This window comes from Nothobranchius furzeri, chromosome 3 (assembly GCF_043380555.1).
Source record: "Nothobranchius furzeri strain GRZ-AD chromosome 3, NfurGRZ-RIMD1, whole genome shotgun sequence".
In the NCBI taxonomy this organism is placed as follows: Eukaryota; Metazoa; Chordata; class Actinopteri; order Cyprinodontiformes; family Nothobranchiidae; genus Nothobranchius; species Nothobranchius furzeri.
In genome coordinates this window covers 78,044,028-78,063,245 of record NC_091743.1, presented here as the reverse complement: position 1 = coordinate 78,063,245, position 19,218 = coordinate 78,044,028, and the positions used below count along the sequence as shown (strand labels likewise).

General features: G+C 43.9%; 1 protein-coding gene across 1 annotated transcript; it reads left to right on the top strand.

The window, feature by feature from the left end:
• Positions 1 to 5,241: 5,241 nt before the first annotated feature.
• oser1 (oxidative stress responsive serine-rich 1) lies at positions 5,242 to 18,854 on the top strand. Its single transcript, XM_015958302.3, has 4 exons — positions 5,242 to 5,578; positions 6,319 to 6,428; positions 17,271 to 17,387; positions 17,647 to 18,854. Exons 2-4 carry the CDS (start codon positions 6,352 to 6,354, stop codon positions 18,536 to 18,538), a joined length of 1,086 nt encoding a protein of 361 aa, XP_015813788.3. The 5' UTR covers positions 5,242 to 5,578; positions 6,319 to 6,351; the 3' UTR covers positions 18,539 to 18,854.
• The last annotated feature ends 364 nt before the right edge of the window (positions 18,855 to 19,218 follow it).

Sequence of the window (19,218 nt, the reverse complement as noted above, 5' to 3'; positions counted from 1 at the left end):
TGGCCCGGTTGATTCCGCACATCCTTGTCTTAAGCCCATATGGGCTGATTCTACCCACCAATCAGAGGCTTGCTCTAATGGAAGGTGTGAATTTGCTGTCAGCAGTGGGCGTGTTGGCCCTGGTCGGCCTGAAGCAGACCCCCTCGAGAAGAGGGCTGAGAATGAGCCTTGGTTGGCCCGGAAAAATACCAGGCCACCCAGATATGTAAACAACCTGCGCTACCCGGCCCGGGCCAACCCGGTACAGATGGGGATGGCCCAAAAGTCCAAAATGTGCGTAAGCCAGGTCCTTAGTCAACATAAAGTTGCGCACATTTTTCCGCTAAGTTTTCTTTCATAAATCCCAAAGTTTGCGTGGAAAGTTGCTTACGCAGTTTTCCGACCCCATTTTATGCGTAAGCAAGCTTGATAAATGAGGCCCCTGAACCGTATTGGAATGTTTACTGTGTGAAGGTCCTTGAGACGACTCTGATTTGGTGCTTTATAAATAAACTAGAAATGAATAGTTTACAACAGACTCCACAAACTCTCTCAGATACTTAAGAAAGGTTTTGCTAAAACATCTCACTTCCATTCCATCATTCATACCTTGTCAAGTATAATCATTAGTTTAGGGAAAAATAAATAAATTCATTTTTATAAACTACATACTTGACTCTGTCGGAATTAACTTGAAGTGTGTTTATGGTCCCTGAATAAGTAAAAGTAACTATAATCTTCTCATTAAACATTCAAAGATCAATCAGATTGATATTTCATATTTATATGGAATCATCGCATCTTGTTGATCATTAGTTACAGGTGTGACCACTCCTTAACGCTACATGTATCAATGTCCCAACCTCCTGGTGGATAAAGAAGGCCGTCCAACTGGGCACGATGAACCACATCAGTCATACCAAGACACTGTGCTGAGGCACTCATGTACAAAAGGTCTCCATGATCCAGAACAGACAGAAATGTTGCCGTAACTAGTCGACTCGGTTTGTTGCCTCAAAAGAAAAACAGTTTATTTCTAAATAAGAAACCCAGTCTGAGTTTGAGTTTCTTCACAAGATTATCTACATGGGCTTGAAGGAGAGGGAGTCATGGAGGCAGACACCAAGGTGTTCGTATGTGTGGACCACCTCTATGATGTTTCCTTCTAAAGTGGTCACTGAGGGCATCTTTAGAGGTCGTTTTTAGAGTTAGAAACCAACATTAGCTTAGTCTTGTCTGCATTGAGGACCAATTTTAACTGCAGAAGTGTTTGTTGGACCTCATTAAAAGCTTTCTGTAAGAGTTCTGCAGCTTTAGTGGGGGGTGGTCCACAACAGTAAATGATTGTGTCATCAGCATAAAAGTTAATATTAGCATCAGACACATGTTGTCCTGTCATTAATATACATAATGAACAAGAGGGGTCCGAGGACTGAACCCTGTGGTACTCCCTTGTGGACACTCAAACATTCAGAGGACAACCTATCACATTTAACACATTGAGTTCTGACCTTCAAGTAGTCTGTGAACCATGATGTTCAGACAATCCCAAACTTGAAGCTTTTGTTTTAAAACAACATTGTCTACAGGGTCAAAGGTCTTTGACAGATCAGTAAAAAGTGAAGCAAAGTACTGCTTGTTATCCAGAGCATCAACTATGTCATTGATCACTGTTGTAGCTGCTGTGATGGGGCTGTGCTTTCTACCTTTCCACCTGAAACAAGCAGAGTTCTCTGATTTCTCCATGTTGGAACAGGTTTGACGGCTTACTGTAAGTTCGTTCTGTTCTGCTGTTTGTGTTGGCTTTTTCTGATCCCTGAGGGAGAACAGTCACACCCTCCTGTAGTATTCTGGGTCAAGCCTGCAAAGAAAACATGGAGATCCAGGTAGACAGCCAGAGTGGTGCTGCCACCTGGTGGCTATCATAGAGTTACACAACAGAGAGCCACAAGAGCAATCCACAAAATAACACATCAGCAGGAAGTCTGGATTCTTTTATCCTGACTGTGGAATGAGTGAGTGAGTGAGTGAGTGAGTGAGTGAGTGAGTGAGTGAGTGAGTGAGTGAGTGAGTGAGTGAGTGAGTGAGTGAGTGAGTGAGTGAGTGAGTGAGTGAGTGAGTGAGTGAGTGAGTGAGTGAGTGGGAACAACACTTGCACCCACACCACTTTGTTTACAGCTAAAGAAACCCTGTGCACTGTGGAGTAAATTCGTAGGCATGCCAAGCCTGCAGCCAACAGTAGTTTCCCAAACCTTCTGCAGGGTTGCTGGCAAATGTTCTTTGGATGTGGAAGGTAGGCAGCAATAATTGTCCTTAATGTGGTCCTTCGCCTTGGTCTTCTACACTGAGCTAGTCAAGCGAGTGTCAACACTAGTCACACATGTGATGGCAGAGCATTTGCCATGGGCAGTGGCATTGCCAAACCTAAAAGCCCAGTTATTTATGTCCACAAGCAAATGCTGACAACAAATAACTAGCAAATCTCTACTTTGGTTGGAGGTTTTTGAAAACTATATTTGTGTAGATGACAATCCACAACGTAGAAAATATCTTGTTTTTGTGGGATGTCTGGCTGTGTGTATGTGGCCTAATGAATTGTAGAGATGTGACTTTTTATGTAAATTAGCTAAATATACTGAAAATACTTAGATGTACAATTTTAATAAGGTTGGGCATTTGTAATTACCTATTTTATGAACTCAAACGTAGCGTTGGAAATGCCCATGGTTATTTGTCCACAGCAATGTCAGGGGCCACCCAATCAAAGTGCAGGTCAGGCCACGGTGGACAGTCCCCTGCTCTGAAGAGGAGCCCTGGCCAGTAAGTCACCTGGTTTGTAGCCTTGGCACCTTTGTGTCCAGCTGAAGGAGAGACTTTTACTCTTTTGAATAAAATTATTCTTATTTGGTCTCATAAAATGATTTCTTTCCATCTACAGGTTTACAATCACATTCAGTGTTAACAAGTGAATGTTTTACAGACTTACTTCATGTATTAAGTGAAATGAGCTTTCTAAGCATCACAGAAAGGTGAGTGGCTGAGGGTCTTGGTGAACACCTAGACACATTTCTCAGATCTGATTGGTCAAAGTTCGTAAACAATCATTTCATTAAAAGTGAAATACTTCCCATTTCCCAGTTCAGCCAGAGCTCACTGCTCATGCTAAATGACCATCCTGGGGAATCAAACCAGATTATTCAGTGGAATAACTTCAGCAGCACATGAACCATCCTTTTGAATCAACAGTTATTTTTTGCCCAATCCACCATCCACTCATCAGACATGAAACCGTCCACCAGAAGCCACCTGGGAAGTATCTTCTGACCAGTCGTGCGTAAGCTGAGGGTGTCTACGACCTTCAGATACATCAAAAGTCCACACTTTGCTTGCAGACCAGAACCCCAAGAACTTCCACTATCTATGGTGCAGGCTATTCAATGGTTGATATTAACTTGATAACTCACGTTTATGTTTATTTATGTGGCAGATGCTTTTATCCAAAGCAACGTACAACTGTTGACCTACAGCGCATGTTGTGATCTGTTGGGGAAACCGGAGGAAACCCACGCATGCATGGGGAGAACATGCAACTCCACGCGGAAAGACCACAGCTGGGTTTTGAACTTGCAACTTTCCAGCTGCGAGGCAACAGTGCTAACAACTGCCCCACCGTGCAGCCACTGTTACATTACATCAACCAACAGCCAAATATATTTTATAAACCAGACATCACACCTTTCTGAGTCACACCAGGTCATGTTTCATCAGAGTTCATTCATTGTCTCATTTAACATCACTGTGTCAACTTTTATAATCATTTGTCTTTTATCATCATTGATATAGGAAAATATTGATTTTTATAAACTATAATTTTGCCTCTTTGACAGTTGATTATAAAGTGTTTCCCTGGCAAACCCCAAAGTACCTAGTTTTATCGTCAACATTAAAGGCTCAATAGATAGATAGATAGATAATCTTTATTGACAGACTCTTAGGTCCAGATAAAATACATATAAAACAACAGATCAATGAAACAAAATAGATAAATAGAAATAAAAAGATAACAGCATAAAATTGAATAAAAATCTAAATGTAATTAAAAACTTAACTATAAACTGTTCCACACAAGGTTAACCACACAAACCCTTCAACCAGTATTTCCTTATACTGGAGAAATAGCGACAACTGCTCACAGTAGGATCAGTGATTGCTAAAATTATACTGTTGGCAGAGCTATCCAGTCGGCCTGTAAAAGTGAATATGAGCTTTCTTAAAAGTGCTTTAAAAGTACAAACGCCTGCTGTTACAAACATCTGACTGGCACTGCCCCCTCTGGGTATTTTAAGTATGATCCTTAAGGCATCATTGTATGCAACTTGCAGCTTATTCATGCTGCTTTGATTGTAGGATGACCACAGTTGGGCTGTGTAAAGTGGAGTACAATATGCTTTAAATAAAGCCACCTTAACTGGAGGTGAACAAAAACCAAACTTACGAGCTATAGTGTTAGCTTGTGCATACAGCTTACAGCACTGTCTGTGGATGTCAGCATCATCACGCATTTGATCAGTTATAAAGTGGCCAAGGTATTTCACTTTCTCACACACATTAAGATCACTATTAGACAGTTTGAACACAGGAAAGTTTAGCTTTTTATCCTGCTTGGTTCTACATATCAAGATAGCACTTTTAACAGCATTATACTGGATATCGTACTGCACACCATATTCAGAGCAGATATTTAGGAGCTGCTGTAAACCAGCACTACTTGGACTAAAGACCACCAGATCATCAGCATACATCAGATGGTTGATCAAAGTTGTACTCATCAAACATCCTGTGTTACAGGCTCTGAGCTGCACAGACAGATCGTCAACGTACAGATTAAATAAGATAGGAGACATAATTTCACCCTGTCTAACACCATTACTAACGCCAAATGGTGCAGAGATGCTGGCACCCCATTTAACCTGTATCGTCTGATGAGCATACCAGTAAGACAGGATTCTCACAATAAACCCAGGGACCCCCCGTAGCTTTAACTTAATAAAAAGTTTTTTGTGGTTGACACGATCAAAAGCCTTAGAAGCATCAATAAAATTGATAATCCATATTTTTATGGATTATTAAATTTTATTGAATACTTTTATATTCTATTGATAATTTATTAAAGTAACCAGCTATAAAACGTTACACAAATAAATAAGCAAACAAATAAATAAATAGTTCTCTGGTCGGCACGTCTGGAGCTCCGTACCGCCGGAGGTTTTGGGCTGATTACGTCATCCGCTCCGTGTTGTTGCAGAGTCACTGCGACGGTCTGCCTGTAAACAAGACGCGAACGGAGAAAAGTCCCGCTTGTGTTCGGAACCTCTGTACTGTTGTTGGATCGGTGATTCACCGCTGCCGTAAGTTCGGGAGCGGTTCGGTAAAACGTGTCTCGGTCGGTATATTTCGTGTTTTGTTCGCGTCACAGCTCGTGTTTTCAAGGAGACAGGCGAGCACAGTTAGCTGTTGCTGTTAGCCTTTCTGGAAACATCCTCGTCCTCCGGGCTTCCTTTCCCCCTTTCTCCTCGCTGCGACCTGGATCAGCTGAACCGTGAGTACTACCTGTAGAGTTCGTTAGGTTACAACCCGAAACTTGTCGAAACCGTTAAAAGAGCGTTCAGTGAGGGGCTAGCCAGTTAGCTGCATCGCTAGCTAGCGCCAGCTAATGACTGCAAGCCACGTCTTCTGCTTGTTTGGATGGTAGTTTTAATAAATGAAAACAACTCCGTCTCACAACAAAAACTTTTATGTTGAAGCAGCTGGTGGACATTATTGCGGCTCGATCTGCGGGTTTGGCCTGTTCACCTTCTGTAAGCTACAGTTATTCCGTTTGTCCTGCTTTAATATTTAGATTTAGTTTAGCTTACCAGCGTCCTGCCCCTGGAACAAAACACAGCAGTCATGCGGTGCTGGTCCTAGCTGTCGGCAGGGTGGTGGAGGGCTGATGGTTTGGGCTGAAGCCAGGTCCATCCCTTAGCCATTAGTTCACTATCTTTTGTGACGACACTACGTTAGTGGGACATCTGCAAAACCTCATTGAGCTGAAAAAAAAACTTATCTGTGGGAAAAAGTTTAGTATTTGGTTTTTGTTGCTCAATAAGAGAACTCAAGTCACTGGAAACAACTTCATCTGATAGTGTTAATAGATACGTGAATTGTCCTGGGTGCTTCTATAGCTGATTTTGATCTAAAGTTTGAGCCACTTTAGTAGCTGCATGATTTAGGATTTTTCTGTACATTTATCAGGCCTGAAGCAGGAGCTTAATGGAGTGTTTTTTATGTTTGTTGCAGCTGGGGGGGTGGTCAGAGCAGCCTCCTCCCACCATGGAGGCAGCAGGTAAAGACTGCGAGGATGAGACGCTGCAGACTGCGTTTAAGAAGCTGAGAGTCGATGCTGGGAGGTAATCAGCTGCCAATGGAATAGACCAGGGGTACTCGAATACAAGTCTTAAAAGGCCACAAAAATTCAACGAGACAAACATCCATTTGTTATCATTTGTAAATCAACAGGCCTTAATAATTTTTTAGTAACACTGAAGTAAAACAAAACTAAAAATAAAGCCCGTCATGAATCTAAAACAACATAGGGACGCGGTTAAAGCTTCTTTCTGGAGTATTATCTCTATCCGATGGCACCATCTAGTGGCTGACAAGCATATCACACTCCTTCCATTTTTTTTAAGATGATGACTTCACGTTTCTGTTTATAAATGTGCTTCTGTAGCGACAAACAGCTAAAACACATTGTTTTACGGGTGTTATGTCATGCTGTGTTCTCATATATTTATATTTTAGAGACTTTCTTGTCTGTGAAAAGTTCATCAGCTCTGCGTCAGCTGAGGTGTTTCTTACTTCTGAAGCATCCAGGTGGTAGTCTAATGCTATTGGTTAGTTCTGGTCGGCACTCAGTTTCCTATTGCACGGAGCTCTCTGCGGGGCAGGGGGCGTGGTTAGCAACAATAAGACGTATTGCTTACATTATATCACAGTACATGATAAGATAATCACTTTTACAGATTTCTGACAAATCATACATCATTTCTGAAAGAGGAGAACTCCGGAAAGATACGTTAAGGAGATTTTCTTTCCAAACAGAGCTTAAAAACGTGCAAAAATCAAATGTACATTTTAGTTTAACTCATTCGCTGCCAGCGTTTTTACTGTTTTTTAAGAGTCACAGAACGTTGCGCTAGGATGATGTCAACGCCAAAACTACCAAAACAAAGAGGATACTCACCTCTTTAGGGCAGCAGCTATCGAATGTTGTTGTAATCAAGTACTCTATCGAATATTTTATCGATTAATCGAGTAAATGGCCTGTATTTGATATAGCACCTTCTAGAGTCCTGGAACCCCACAAGGCGCTTTACAACACAGTCAGTCATTCACCCATTCACACACACATTCACACACTGGTGGGGATGAGCTACGATGTAGCCACAGCTGCCCTGGGGCGCACTGACAGAGGCGAGGCTGCCGAGCACTGGCGCCACCGGTCCCTCCGACCACCACCAGCAGGCAATGTGGGTTAAGTGTCTTGCCCAAGGACACAACGACAGCGACAGACTGAGCGGTACTCGAACCTGCAACCTTCTGATTACGGGGCGAGCACTTAACTCCTGTGCCACCGTCGCCCCGTACTCTAATAAATTACCCTTTTGCGTTTGTAAACCATTATATCAAACAGCATGTTATAAAATATGAAAGACCTCTTAAAATGAGCAATTGCCAGTTATTCTTCAAGTTTTATTCAAAATTAGTTTTCAAAACTTCAGCACTTCAACTTTACTTCACAGTAAACAAATGCAAGCGGCTGCGGCCCAAACAGCACCAGAACCGCTCACGGCGCATGCGCAAACATGGCTCGCCAGCTATTTCCCTATTAACACACGTCCGTTTTAATTTCTACACTTTTTTTGTCTCACACTAACAAGGATTGTCGAGAAAGCATGTTTGCCGTGGATATGTCAAATTATACTGATCACACAACATTTATTTACTTTCTTTCGTTTTCCTCCGCCGCTCATAAATACCTGTGTCCTCCTGCAGCAATCCCGAGGGACAACGGACATCAATAACAACACAGTAAAAAGTCCGACGTGTTGTAAAAACTATTTTTAGCACATTTTAAGACAGACGTGTTGCTACCAGACGCACAGTGTGAGCTGAAACTAAGTGCTACAAATGAAAAAGTTGCACAGTGTCTGCAGAATATATAGAAAAACAGGCTAAAATGCATTATCTTGTAGAGGCTCCGAGTCCGCTTGCAGAAGTGACATTTACATGTGGATGTTTCCTGGTCAGGTGCTGCAGCATCGAGGATGTGGTGGTGTGGTAGGCTAAATCCATTTTACAGTTTTTAAACTGGAGTATGTTTTCCGCCTTACGACGTGAAAAATGGTCCCACACCTTTGACGTTTTCTGTCATTTTCACTCCACCGGGGTCCGCGTTGTCCGCCATGGCTTAAGAGAAAGTTAAGTTACATTCGCTACTCGCGTGTGCATTCAGTGCAGTTTGTATGTGCGTCGCTTATTTCGGTCCGGGTGAAACATGACCCCGGGTGATTGCAAAGCCATGAATTAATTAAGCATGAATTAAACAAAGCCTCGAGGCAGAGAATTTGACTCGAGGATTTTTTGTACTCGAATTATTCGAGGTACTCAAGGAATCGTTTCAGCCATACACCTCTTACATCAGGAAGAATCAGCGCATTTTGAGCGTTATCCGTTCTTTCATAATCCGTTGTCGAATTGTGGAATGCAGTGGGTAGGAGGGGTTTTAAGGCAAGGCAGCTTTATTCCTATAGCACATTTCACACACAGAGGAAATTCAATGTGCTTTCCATTAGCAAGAATATTGAAATCTGCGTAACAGAAAATATGGTTTAAAAATAAAAAATAAATAAAGTTAAAGGGTGAGCAGCTACAGCGCAAAAAGTGCAGCATAAGAACATTTATTTAAAAATGGGTGAAAACATGACGGTTTTCAATTTTGATTTAAAGTTAGGGTCCCATCTGAGGTCACGAGGAAGCTGATTCCATCTGTGAGCAGCATAGTAGCTAAAAGCAGGTTCATCCTGTTTGGTTCTGACCCGGTTCTACCAGCTGATGCTTCCAAGAGATCTCAGAGCCCTGCTGGGCTACAGGAAGTTGATCCGACATGGATTCTGGTCCCATGCCATTGAGTGATATATAAACTAGTAGGAGCACTTTGAAATGGATTCTGTAGTTTACTGGTAACCAGTGTAGGGATCTAAGAACAGGAGTGATGTGCTCCGTTCTCTTGGTTCTTGTTAAGACTCTATGATAAATGACCCGCACTTGTATTGACCCATTGAATGTGACGTGACGTCAGGTCACGCCACTCATGGGACCGCCCCGTTTGCCATGTTGGACGGCAAAAAGACCGTTTACACACGTTGAAACTCCGGTGAAGCTAGTCAGAACTTCCTTATCTAGGAGAGCTGAGTTCTGGAGGTAAAAGAATTTGGTTTGCGTTAAGCTATGAAGGTGGTTGTTATCAAAACACATCAGACGCAATCGAAGACCCTCGTGATAGATCCGGAATGTCGAAGTCCTCGGACTTCCAGGCACCGAGGTCCGTAGAAGAAACTGCGGTCCCACTAAACCGGTCTTAGAGTTGTCTCCAGGTCTCAACAGACGGATGGAACTGCGCGTCTGGGACTCTGAAGGAGTCTAACAATATCAGCTTGTTCTGCAGGAACGGTTGCGGTATCAGCATCGCAGGTGCAAAAAGATTTTGACGACGTGTCAAAAGCTTTGAAGGTTAAAGAAGGTTTTTTTGCTTCAGGTGGCCGGTCTGAAGCTTTCAGAACAGTCAGGTTTATAAAAGTAAGAATTTATTTTACAAACAATTAAAACATGACAAGTTAACTAAGCATTTACTTGATGGAGAGAACTAAATGTGATGTGTGAACCTATGTGTCAATGCGATGTTAGTCAGAACCTCCTTATCTAGGAGAGCTGAGTTCTGGATGTAAAAGAATTTGGATTGCGTTATGCTATGAAGGTGGTTGTTATCAAAACACATCAGACGCAATCTGTCATGTCTACATACCCACTCGACGACCCTCGTGCTAGATCCGGAATGTTGAAGTCCTCGGACTTCCAGGCACCGAGGTCCGTAGATGAAACTGCGGTCCCACTGAACCGGTCTTAGAGTTGTCTCCAGGTCTCAACAGACGGATGGAACCGCGTGTCTGGGACTCTTAAGGAGTCTCAGATTGTTCAGCAGGAACTGTTTCTGTATCAGCTTTGCAGGTGCAAAAAGATTTTGACGACGTGTCAAAAGCTTTGACAGTTAAAGAGGGTTTTGCTTCAGGTGGCCGGTCTGAAGCTTTCTCTAGAACTGAGAGATCACCTGAGAGTGATCCAGTTTTGATGTTCTCATGTTATGATTGTTGTAGCCAACCAAAGGTTGACAAGTTTGAGAAATATTACCAAGAAACTCAGAAACACACTTTCTTTGATACGGAGGCTCTGGCTGGGGTAAAAGACTATTTATGTGTCAGAGTTTAACTTTACCTTATTTTGTCCTTCTGTGAGTGCAAATGGTTATGACCTTGTCATATTAACATGCTGAAACGTATTTCAATCACTGTAATCATAACATAACATTCATTTCACACTTCAGTCATCGAGCACAGATTAATGAAATATTTCATTATATTATATATGGATTTAGGAAATCGTTCTTTGACTTAGCAACTGATCCGAGCTGGAGTGTTCCTTATATGGAGGCATGAAGACCTGAAAGATTGGACCTTGAGGAGAGAATGTTATCGTTGACATGTCGTTATCTGTGTTCAGAGCTGCAGAGACTAAGCTCCAGCTGATGGGATGAAGGCAGGCCAATTTAAGGGGGACACATGCAGTCTTGTGTCTCCTTTTTGACCAGATGTTGAATGGTCAAACTACCTAAAAACTGACCATTGCTGGACGTTAGGGGTGGGAAATATAAACAATAGAAGGTAGAAACAATATAAAATTGGGTAATGATAGAGTTTTTGGCTATATCACAATACCGCAGTATCACGATAACGCATGACGTCTCTAAGATGTGCACCCTGCTGACATTTGGACAACAGAACGGCAGTGACTGCAAGCATGGAGTGGGCGGAGGAGGATGCCCACTTGCCTCAAGTGGCATATATTTGCCACATGAGGATATTTAAAAGCATGTCATTTTGACATATTAACAGAGGAAAAACTATATCGCAATATATATCGTTACCGCACATGCTTCAGATTATATCGCAATATAGATTTGAGGCCATATTGCCCAGCCCTGCTGGACGTTACAATGGTAACAATATTCTACGTGGCTGGCTGCACTAACAGACAAGAATGTAAAGTCAACTTGTTTAATTATTTATTTATTTTATTCAAATTACGTTGATCGAGACTGAGGACAGAGATGAGCTGCAGCGATTAATCCAACAGCCTGGCAGCCCTCGGGTTTACAGCGAATGTGTTTTTACCGGGTAAGGTAACGTTTATGTCATGACGAGGACAGGGACAAACGTGATGCGTTCTTCTGATGGATGGATATTCCACCATGGAGGATGCACGGTACCGTCCACTGTAGTGAAATGCGAGATAATTAATTACAATATTGCTTCAATGCAGGGCCTGAAATTCACTGTGGGATTGCGGGTATTGCGCGTTATATATTCGCTTCTCGCAAATCTAGTTTTATAGAAAGTCCCACACAGCCTGCAGCGAATGTGGACGTTTGTATCGGAGCCATTAAAATCCCTCAACGTCAAACCCGTTCTTCATCTTGGTGATTGGCAGTGCGCTGGACTTTTTTTTTTTCTCCTCTTATAAAAATACGAGCTCAGTCCCTTGCTAGCAGCAAAGCAGTGCTTCGGTTCTCGTATTCCAACGCCTGCACGCAGACATGGACCGCTGGTTAAAACGGAAATCTAACAACGATGGGGAACCTGCTCCAAAAAAAAAAACTTTAAAAGAAATCCCCAGCGCGGAAGGCAGCGAGGGAGGAGGCGCTGATTCCAGCGATGCTGTGAATGAGACAGATCCTCCGGACTTTTAAAAAAGGTAGCATCACTGATAGTAACGTTAGCAAGCAGCCTAAAGATAAGTTTCAGGCTAACTGGCTCAGACTGTATCTCCGGCTTGAAAATAACAATGGTGAAATGAACTGCTCCATTTGTAAAACGTACGGCGCTGTGCCTTTTGCAAGTCGATGCTACAAAACATCAACTTTACGCCGTCACACTGATGGTGTGTTTCACACTGCAGCAATAAAAAGAAAACGTGAGGCAGATTCAGCTAAAAATGTAATGGCCAAAGCTGTCGGAGATGCACATTTACAGTCTGCTGCAGAAATGAAGGGGCTCCTGAAAACTGCATATTTTATTGCAAAAAACGAAATGGCAAAAGCTAAAATTTTACATGTGGTTAAATTCCTGAAAGAAATGGAGTGCCCTGCTTTCAAAAATCTTACAGAAACATCAAGCTATGGCAGCTACTTCAATGAAAAAGGACTGTCAGAAATGCAGCAAGCTATTGCAAGCACACTTGTGGAAGATATTGACAACACAGGACTTCTTTCAACAGCTTTTTCAGTAATATTGGATGAATCTACTGACATTAGTAACACCAAACGACTGACTATCTATGTCAGGTTCATAGATGACAACAAGGTCAAAACAAAACTGATAAGGATTTCTGAAGTTGCTGATGGAAGAGCAGACACTATTGTTGAAGATGTAAAACAGCTATTGAAAGAAAAAAAGCTGGATGGAAAAAAACTTGCTGCAGTTTGCACTGATGGAGCTGCTGTAATGACAGGATGCAGGCAAGGAGTTTGAGAGCTATACAACCCAGACCTGGTAGGAATCCACTGTACGGCTCATCGTCTCGCACTTGCTGCCAGTGATGCAGCCAACTTTTGTAAATACCGCTCTCTATGAGCCACAACTGTAGGTGCGTTACTTCTTCTGATAACTGAACATGGGCTTGAACTAGTAGAGGGAATGCTAAAGATCACACAAACAATTTCAGGCTTTACTTTTCCCTTTGTATGGCGGACCTACGTGATTAGGTGACGTAGGTGCAAAGGGTCAATAGCGCCTCTCTGAGTAAGAACTCCAAAGCGCTTTACACTACTGTGTATCATTCATCCATTCACACACTGGTGGTGATGAGCTATGAGGTAGCAACAGCTGCACCTGTGCCCAGAGGTGAGGCTGCTGAGCTGGTCCCTCTGACCACCACCAGCAGGCAAGGTGGGTTAAGTGTCTTGCCCAAGGACTCAACAGCAGAATTATCTGTCTGGAGCCGGGATCGAACCTGCAACCTTCCGATTACTGGACAACCCGCTCAACCTGTTGAGCTACTGCTGCCCCCCCCCCCCCCCCCCCCAGCAGCATTCTGAATAAGCTGCAGTTGCTTCACAGCTGATTTGGAAAGACCAGCCAAAAGACTATTGCAATAGTCCAGAAGACATGAATGAGTTTATCTAGGTCTGATGCAGAAGATAAAACGCTGATCTAGTTATAGCCTTAATGTGACTAATGAGGTCTGAATCGGTCATGACACCAAGATTTCTAACCTGGGTCTTTGTCTTTATTCCTCTGGAGCCAAGCTGAGCAGTAACCTCCATCCTCCTAAAGATGGAGGTCATCTTCCCCAGCATCCTCCTTTCACACGTCTCCTCGACTGAATCCAGTGGGCAGCCCAGAACCGAGCTAGCTTTGTGAACTAGCTTTTCAGTCTCTTCCTGTCTTGGTCAGAGCCGCCTGCACCCCGACAGACCAGCAGAGTGGATAACAGAGCCAACCACAGAGTGATGAAGTGTGAAGCTTTCCTCTCATGAAGCACACAGACTGTTGCTGCTGCTCAGCACCTTCTTCTAGATGAGTGAATATCTTCATCGGAGGGTGAAGATTACTCCAGAGTCAGTCAGCCATTACAGGCAGAGCTTTGTCAGCCATAAACAGACCTGTCAGTGTTGTAAGTTTCTCCTCTCTAATTAGGGCTGGGCAGTAAGTCCAAACTGTATCTTTATCGAATGTTCTGACTTTAACTGACATCTTATTTCCCAGGTCAGTAAATTAGAAAATAAAAGAAGTGAAAAGATGTTTGTAGGTTGGCGACGTTCATGTCCCTTTAAGAAGCTGTATCACCTCGAGTCATGTGACAACGGCTGTGTTCGAGATGAGCCAGTTGTGCGCAGATTAGATCACCGGTGATCGGCGAGCAGTGCATGCCGGTTAGATTTGTGTCCGACTTGACACCGACTTGCTCAGACGTCATGCATACGTAGGCAACGATAACCTCGTGAGATCAAGGCGGCCGCAGATTTTGGAGCAAGGCGCTGCAGTTGCTCTCCATCGGCTGCAAAACCTAGGGGATGACGGGAAACGCCTGGCTCTCACCTGATCTAAGATCTGATTGGTTCCCATTTTGATCCAAACATCCGGTGGTAGAACATGAAATGTTAGTTGGTCACATGTATTCTGTAAATCATGTTACGTTGATGATGACAACAATATAGGCCATAAAGAGAAATGTGTTTTGTGTTCTTTTCTCACGTTTCCTATAAACACACTAAACCTACAGCTGATAACCTTTACTTATTATTACAGTCATGTCTCCATATACAACATATATGATATCCACAAGCACGTGAGGATGTGTTTCGGTTGCTAACAGGCACCAGAATTAAAATAAAAACTTAAACAAGTATGAACGCTAATGCAATATCTTTATCCATCATCACCCGCGAGCTACACATGCAGGGAAATCTGTCCAACTTAAACGCCGGCTTTCAGCCACTCCCCTTGCTGTGTTCGTCTGCTCTCTTCTGTTTTCCAGGCGAGGCGTTGCTCAACTCGAACAAGGCCAACGTAACACACATGACAGCCCCATCTACTGCTACTACTACTACTACTAAACTTTATTTATATAGCGCCTTCACATGGCCCAAGGACCAAACAAAGCGCTGCACAACTGAAATGAACATAAAGAAATAAAAACATAAAACCATTTAAAAACCAACAAAAACATGTAGATAAAATCTAGGTGGGGAAGCAAAAAGTGCAAAGCCACCCATTAACGAGACTCCTTGAGTAAAAGCCAAAGAATAAAAGTGCGTTTTCAGACGGCTCTTAAAATTGCCAAGCGTGGTGGCCTGTTTGACACATGTAGGTAGCTCATTCCAGAGTCTCTGCCCCAGCACCGAGAAAGCACGACCCCCCTGAGATTCCAGTCTGTGTTTGGGAATGACCAGCAGTCCTTTCTGTGCTGACCGAAGGTTCCTTGAGGGAACATAAGGATGGATCAGATCAGATAGATATCGTGGAGCCAACTCATTTAAACATTTAAAAACAAACACCAGGGGTCTCATTTATCAAACATTGCGTAGAATCCTTACTAAAACTGTACTTAAGCTCAGCAAAAAAAATGTACTCACGCCAAGTAGGTTTGTGATCTATCAAAAATGGAGTACGCACAGCTGCACGCAATCTCCGTTTCATAAATCAGAGACTAACGAGAATGTTTCTCAGCTGCATTTTAGTCACATCCCGCCCTCACCACGTCCACTTACTGCCATAAATAGTCAATGCAAAGTGCCTTGTGGATCTCATGCATATACATAAGCCGGCTGTTGCAGCGCTCCGCCAAAGACATGGCGACCGTAGATCAAGGCAGATCAAGGAAGCGCAATTTCACATAAGCAGAGATTGAGGTACCTGTGGGTGAGGTGGAGAAATGAAAGGAAGTGCTTTTGCAAAACAAATAAGAGAAAATCCACGGAGTGGCACAGCGTTGCTGAAGCCGTCACTGCTGAGTTCTTCAGAGAGATCTGTGGCAGATATAAAAAAAAAAAAGGTCCAATCGGGATTCGATCCCCTGATTCCTGGGTGAAAGTCACGCACGCTAACCAGTCACCCAAACGGAGATCCCCTCTGTACAAGTAACCAGGGTGCATGATCAATCGGGTCACAGTGACGGGACACACACACTGTCACAGACACATGACATTCTGTCTCAATCTGTCCCCCTGCTGATATTCTGCATTCCATATTCTGCTCTTCAGGATGTGTGTGTGTGAGTGCGTGTGTGTGTGCGTGCGTGTGAGAGAGAGTGTGTGTGCATGTGTGTGTACAAGTGCGTGCATGTGGGGGGTCTTGTTCTGTGTGAAAATGAAGTGGTACAAGTGATAATGCTGCAGGATTACATCCTTTTATCCTTCTCAGCAGCAGCACTGCAGGTGCTCTCCATGTCCAACATGTGTGTAAGCCAGATCCTTAGTCAGCTTAAAGTTGCGCACATTTTTCTGCTAAGTTTTCTTTCATAAATCCCAAAGTTTGCGTGGACAGTTGCTTACGCAGTTTTCCGACCCCGTTTTGTGCGTAAGCAAGCTTGATAAATGAGGCCCCTGAACTTTAAACGAAATTCTAGAAGGAGACTGGAAGCCAGTGTAGGGATGCCAAGACGGGCATGATATGTTCAGATCTCCTGGTACCAGTCAGTAACCTGGCTGCCGCATTTTGGACCTTCTGTAGTTTCGCTGTGGAGGCCTGCTTGATCTAGTGGACCACTTTTGTTTATGTGCATACCTGTTATTGGCCGTTTATCGTTATTGTAGAGTTAGGAAGTTTATAATGGTCTGCCCTTAACAGCTGCCCCTTCACACAGTAACATCGCCAAGGTCGGACGCTTGGTTCAGTATGTTTACATTCCAGGAGAGGAGACAGAAGAACAGAAGAAGAACGCTTTTCATTGATTAATCAAAGTACTTTATTTGTGATAAGCTAATCAAAGTATAATCACAACATTATCGAGGTGAAATCCTCAATTTATCGTGATATTTATTTTAGGCCCATCGCCCAGCCCTATCTGTAATATATGATAATATTCACCCTCGGTGTTCACAGACAGAAAATCACAAAGTGCTTCACATCGGTCACACGAATAATAAAGCCATGAACGAATGTTTTGTCCTTTTCGTAGGGTTAGGGTTAGGTTTAAGGGAAGAATGTGACAGGATGCTCTCACATGTCAGACTGGCTGTTTTATTGCCAGACTGCCAGATCAGACACTTTGAAGGTTTTTAGTTCTGCATCCACTGCTTAATCTCAGGAGCAGAACGTAGCTGATGTTCTCCATGCCAGCTCTTTTGAGTGCGTCTGGAACATTTCAAGTCTTTCGCCTCTGAATTATTCCTGAATGTTTTGTTTTCCATTCAGTTTACCAGGAGCTGTGAGTGTCCCTGAGGCGTTAACTCCCAGAGCAGCGTCCCGAGTTTGTCTGGACGGCAGCGGAGCCAAAGCTAAACTCGGCTGCACCAAGGACAACTGGCACTGGTAGGTCCGGTAACCTGACGGCAGCTGAGAGCTTGTTTTCAGATGAACTAAGACAAGAAGAAGTAAGCTGACTTCTGATCTGTCGGTTTTTAGTTCCTGTCTTGACTTAAGAATGACCAAAAACTCAAAAACATTAGGGGAGGCTAGAGAGGGTTGTCTGCTGCAGGTTCACTTCCTTTGCAACCCCCAGTGTCTTTAACATACTAGATAAACTGTGTTTTTTGTATTGTACCATCATCTTGTTGTCTTCTGTCTTCAGCTGTGTCAGGAAAACTTCCAGAGGAACATCGTCTAGAAGCCAGAGACGTCGGAGGTCCAAGTCCCCCATCCTTCACCCCCCAAAATTCACCTACTGCAGTAGCATGTCCTCGGCTCTGTCGGCCCCCGCTGGCTGCCTGAAGCATCAGCGCCTGTACCTGTCCAAGCCTGCAGAACCTCATCCTGCAGCAGATGAATCATCTGCCTCCTCTGTGGTCCCACCAGCACAGACGGAGCTGCGCTCCTCAGCCACACCCAGCTGCGGCTCCCCCCTCGTGTTTGGAGTTGGTCCCAGTTATGAAGCACCAGGTGGGGGTGTGGCATCTTTATCCTCTTTACCAGAGGTCACTACAGCAGCGACGTGTCCCAGGTGGGACAGAGGAAGCTCTGGAGAAGTCCAGTCAGGTGAGGAGGGCGGTTCCTGTGATGGAGCCGAATCTGCAGCTGCAGCACCTCTGAGGTCCAAAGCTGCTGACTTCAGATCTTTATCCGAGCTCCACAGTCGCAGCTCCTCGGAGTGTCCCCACAGGCCCTGCTCCTGCAGCCTGAGCGCTCCCTCAGATTCCCAGGAGGAAACGGGAGAGGAGGTCGGAATGCAGTTCAGCTGCAGGTCGCATCATCGTGGCTGGAATGGGGTGGAGGTTTACTCATTCACTGGGCTCCGCAACGTGATCTCCGAGTGTGAGGGGGCACTGTCGAGCCATGAGATAGCTCCCAGAACTCTGAGCAGTCAAGCTGCTGCAGCGTCATCGTCAAGCTCGCCGCGGTCGTGCTCCGAGCAGGCGAGAGCCTTCGTGGACGACATCACGATAGAGGACCTTTCTGGTTACATGGAGTATTATCTCTACATCCCTAAGAAGATGTCACACATGGCTGAGATGATGTACACCTAAATAAAAGCAATCATATCAGAGAACAAGGATAGTTTCTGTGGAACGAGTCGGGCGTGAAGGTTAAAGTGGCTCCTCTGCTCTGAGTTGGAGCGAAGCGCATTCATGTCAAACGCTTCTCCACGTTTGTTTAGGTCTGATCTCTGTGCTGAATCAGTTGGTTTGTTTTGAAATGTTAAGTTTACAGATGAAGTTGCCAAAGCTGTTGGTGTGTGAGGAGCAGCCTCGTGATTCTAACGTGACCCTGTGTGTGATGTCGTGACCCCAAAGGTCACCTGTCTGGATTTCACTCAATAAACAAGAAAAATGCTTTTGGGGAGACATTTGTCTTTTTTCCTGTGATTCAAAAACAAATTCCTGGATTGTGTTTGAGTTTGTTAATCCAGAAGCAGAGTCTTTAATGCTTGTTTTAACCTGGAGCAGAAGACCAACGTCTGAGGATTCATCCGCTGGAGTCAAAGCACATGTGGGTCTCTGTCCCGCTGATGGCTTGAGCCGACGCAACATGCTGGGTTTAAGGGTCCATACCAATTCCCACTTCCTGAATGTCTCAGAACACCTTTTACTCTTAACCTTTGTTTAGTTTTCATGATTCTGAAGAGTTCCACATGCATATATGTCTCCCCCTGAACCAGTGGCTTCTGACGGTGTCCCAGAGGAGCTGTGGCTCTGATGTAGCTCAT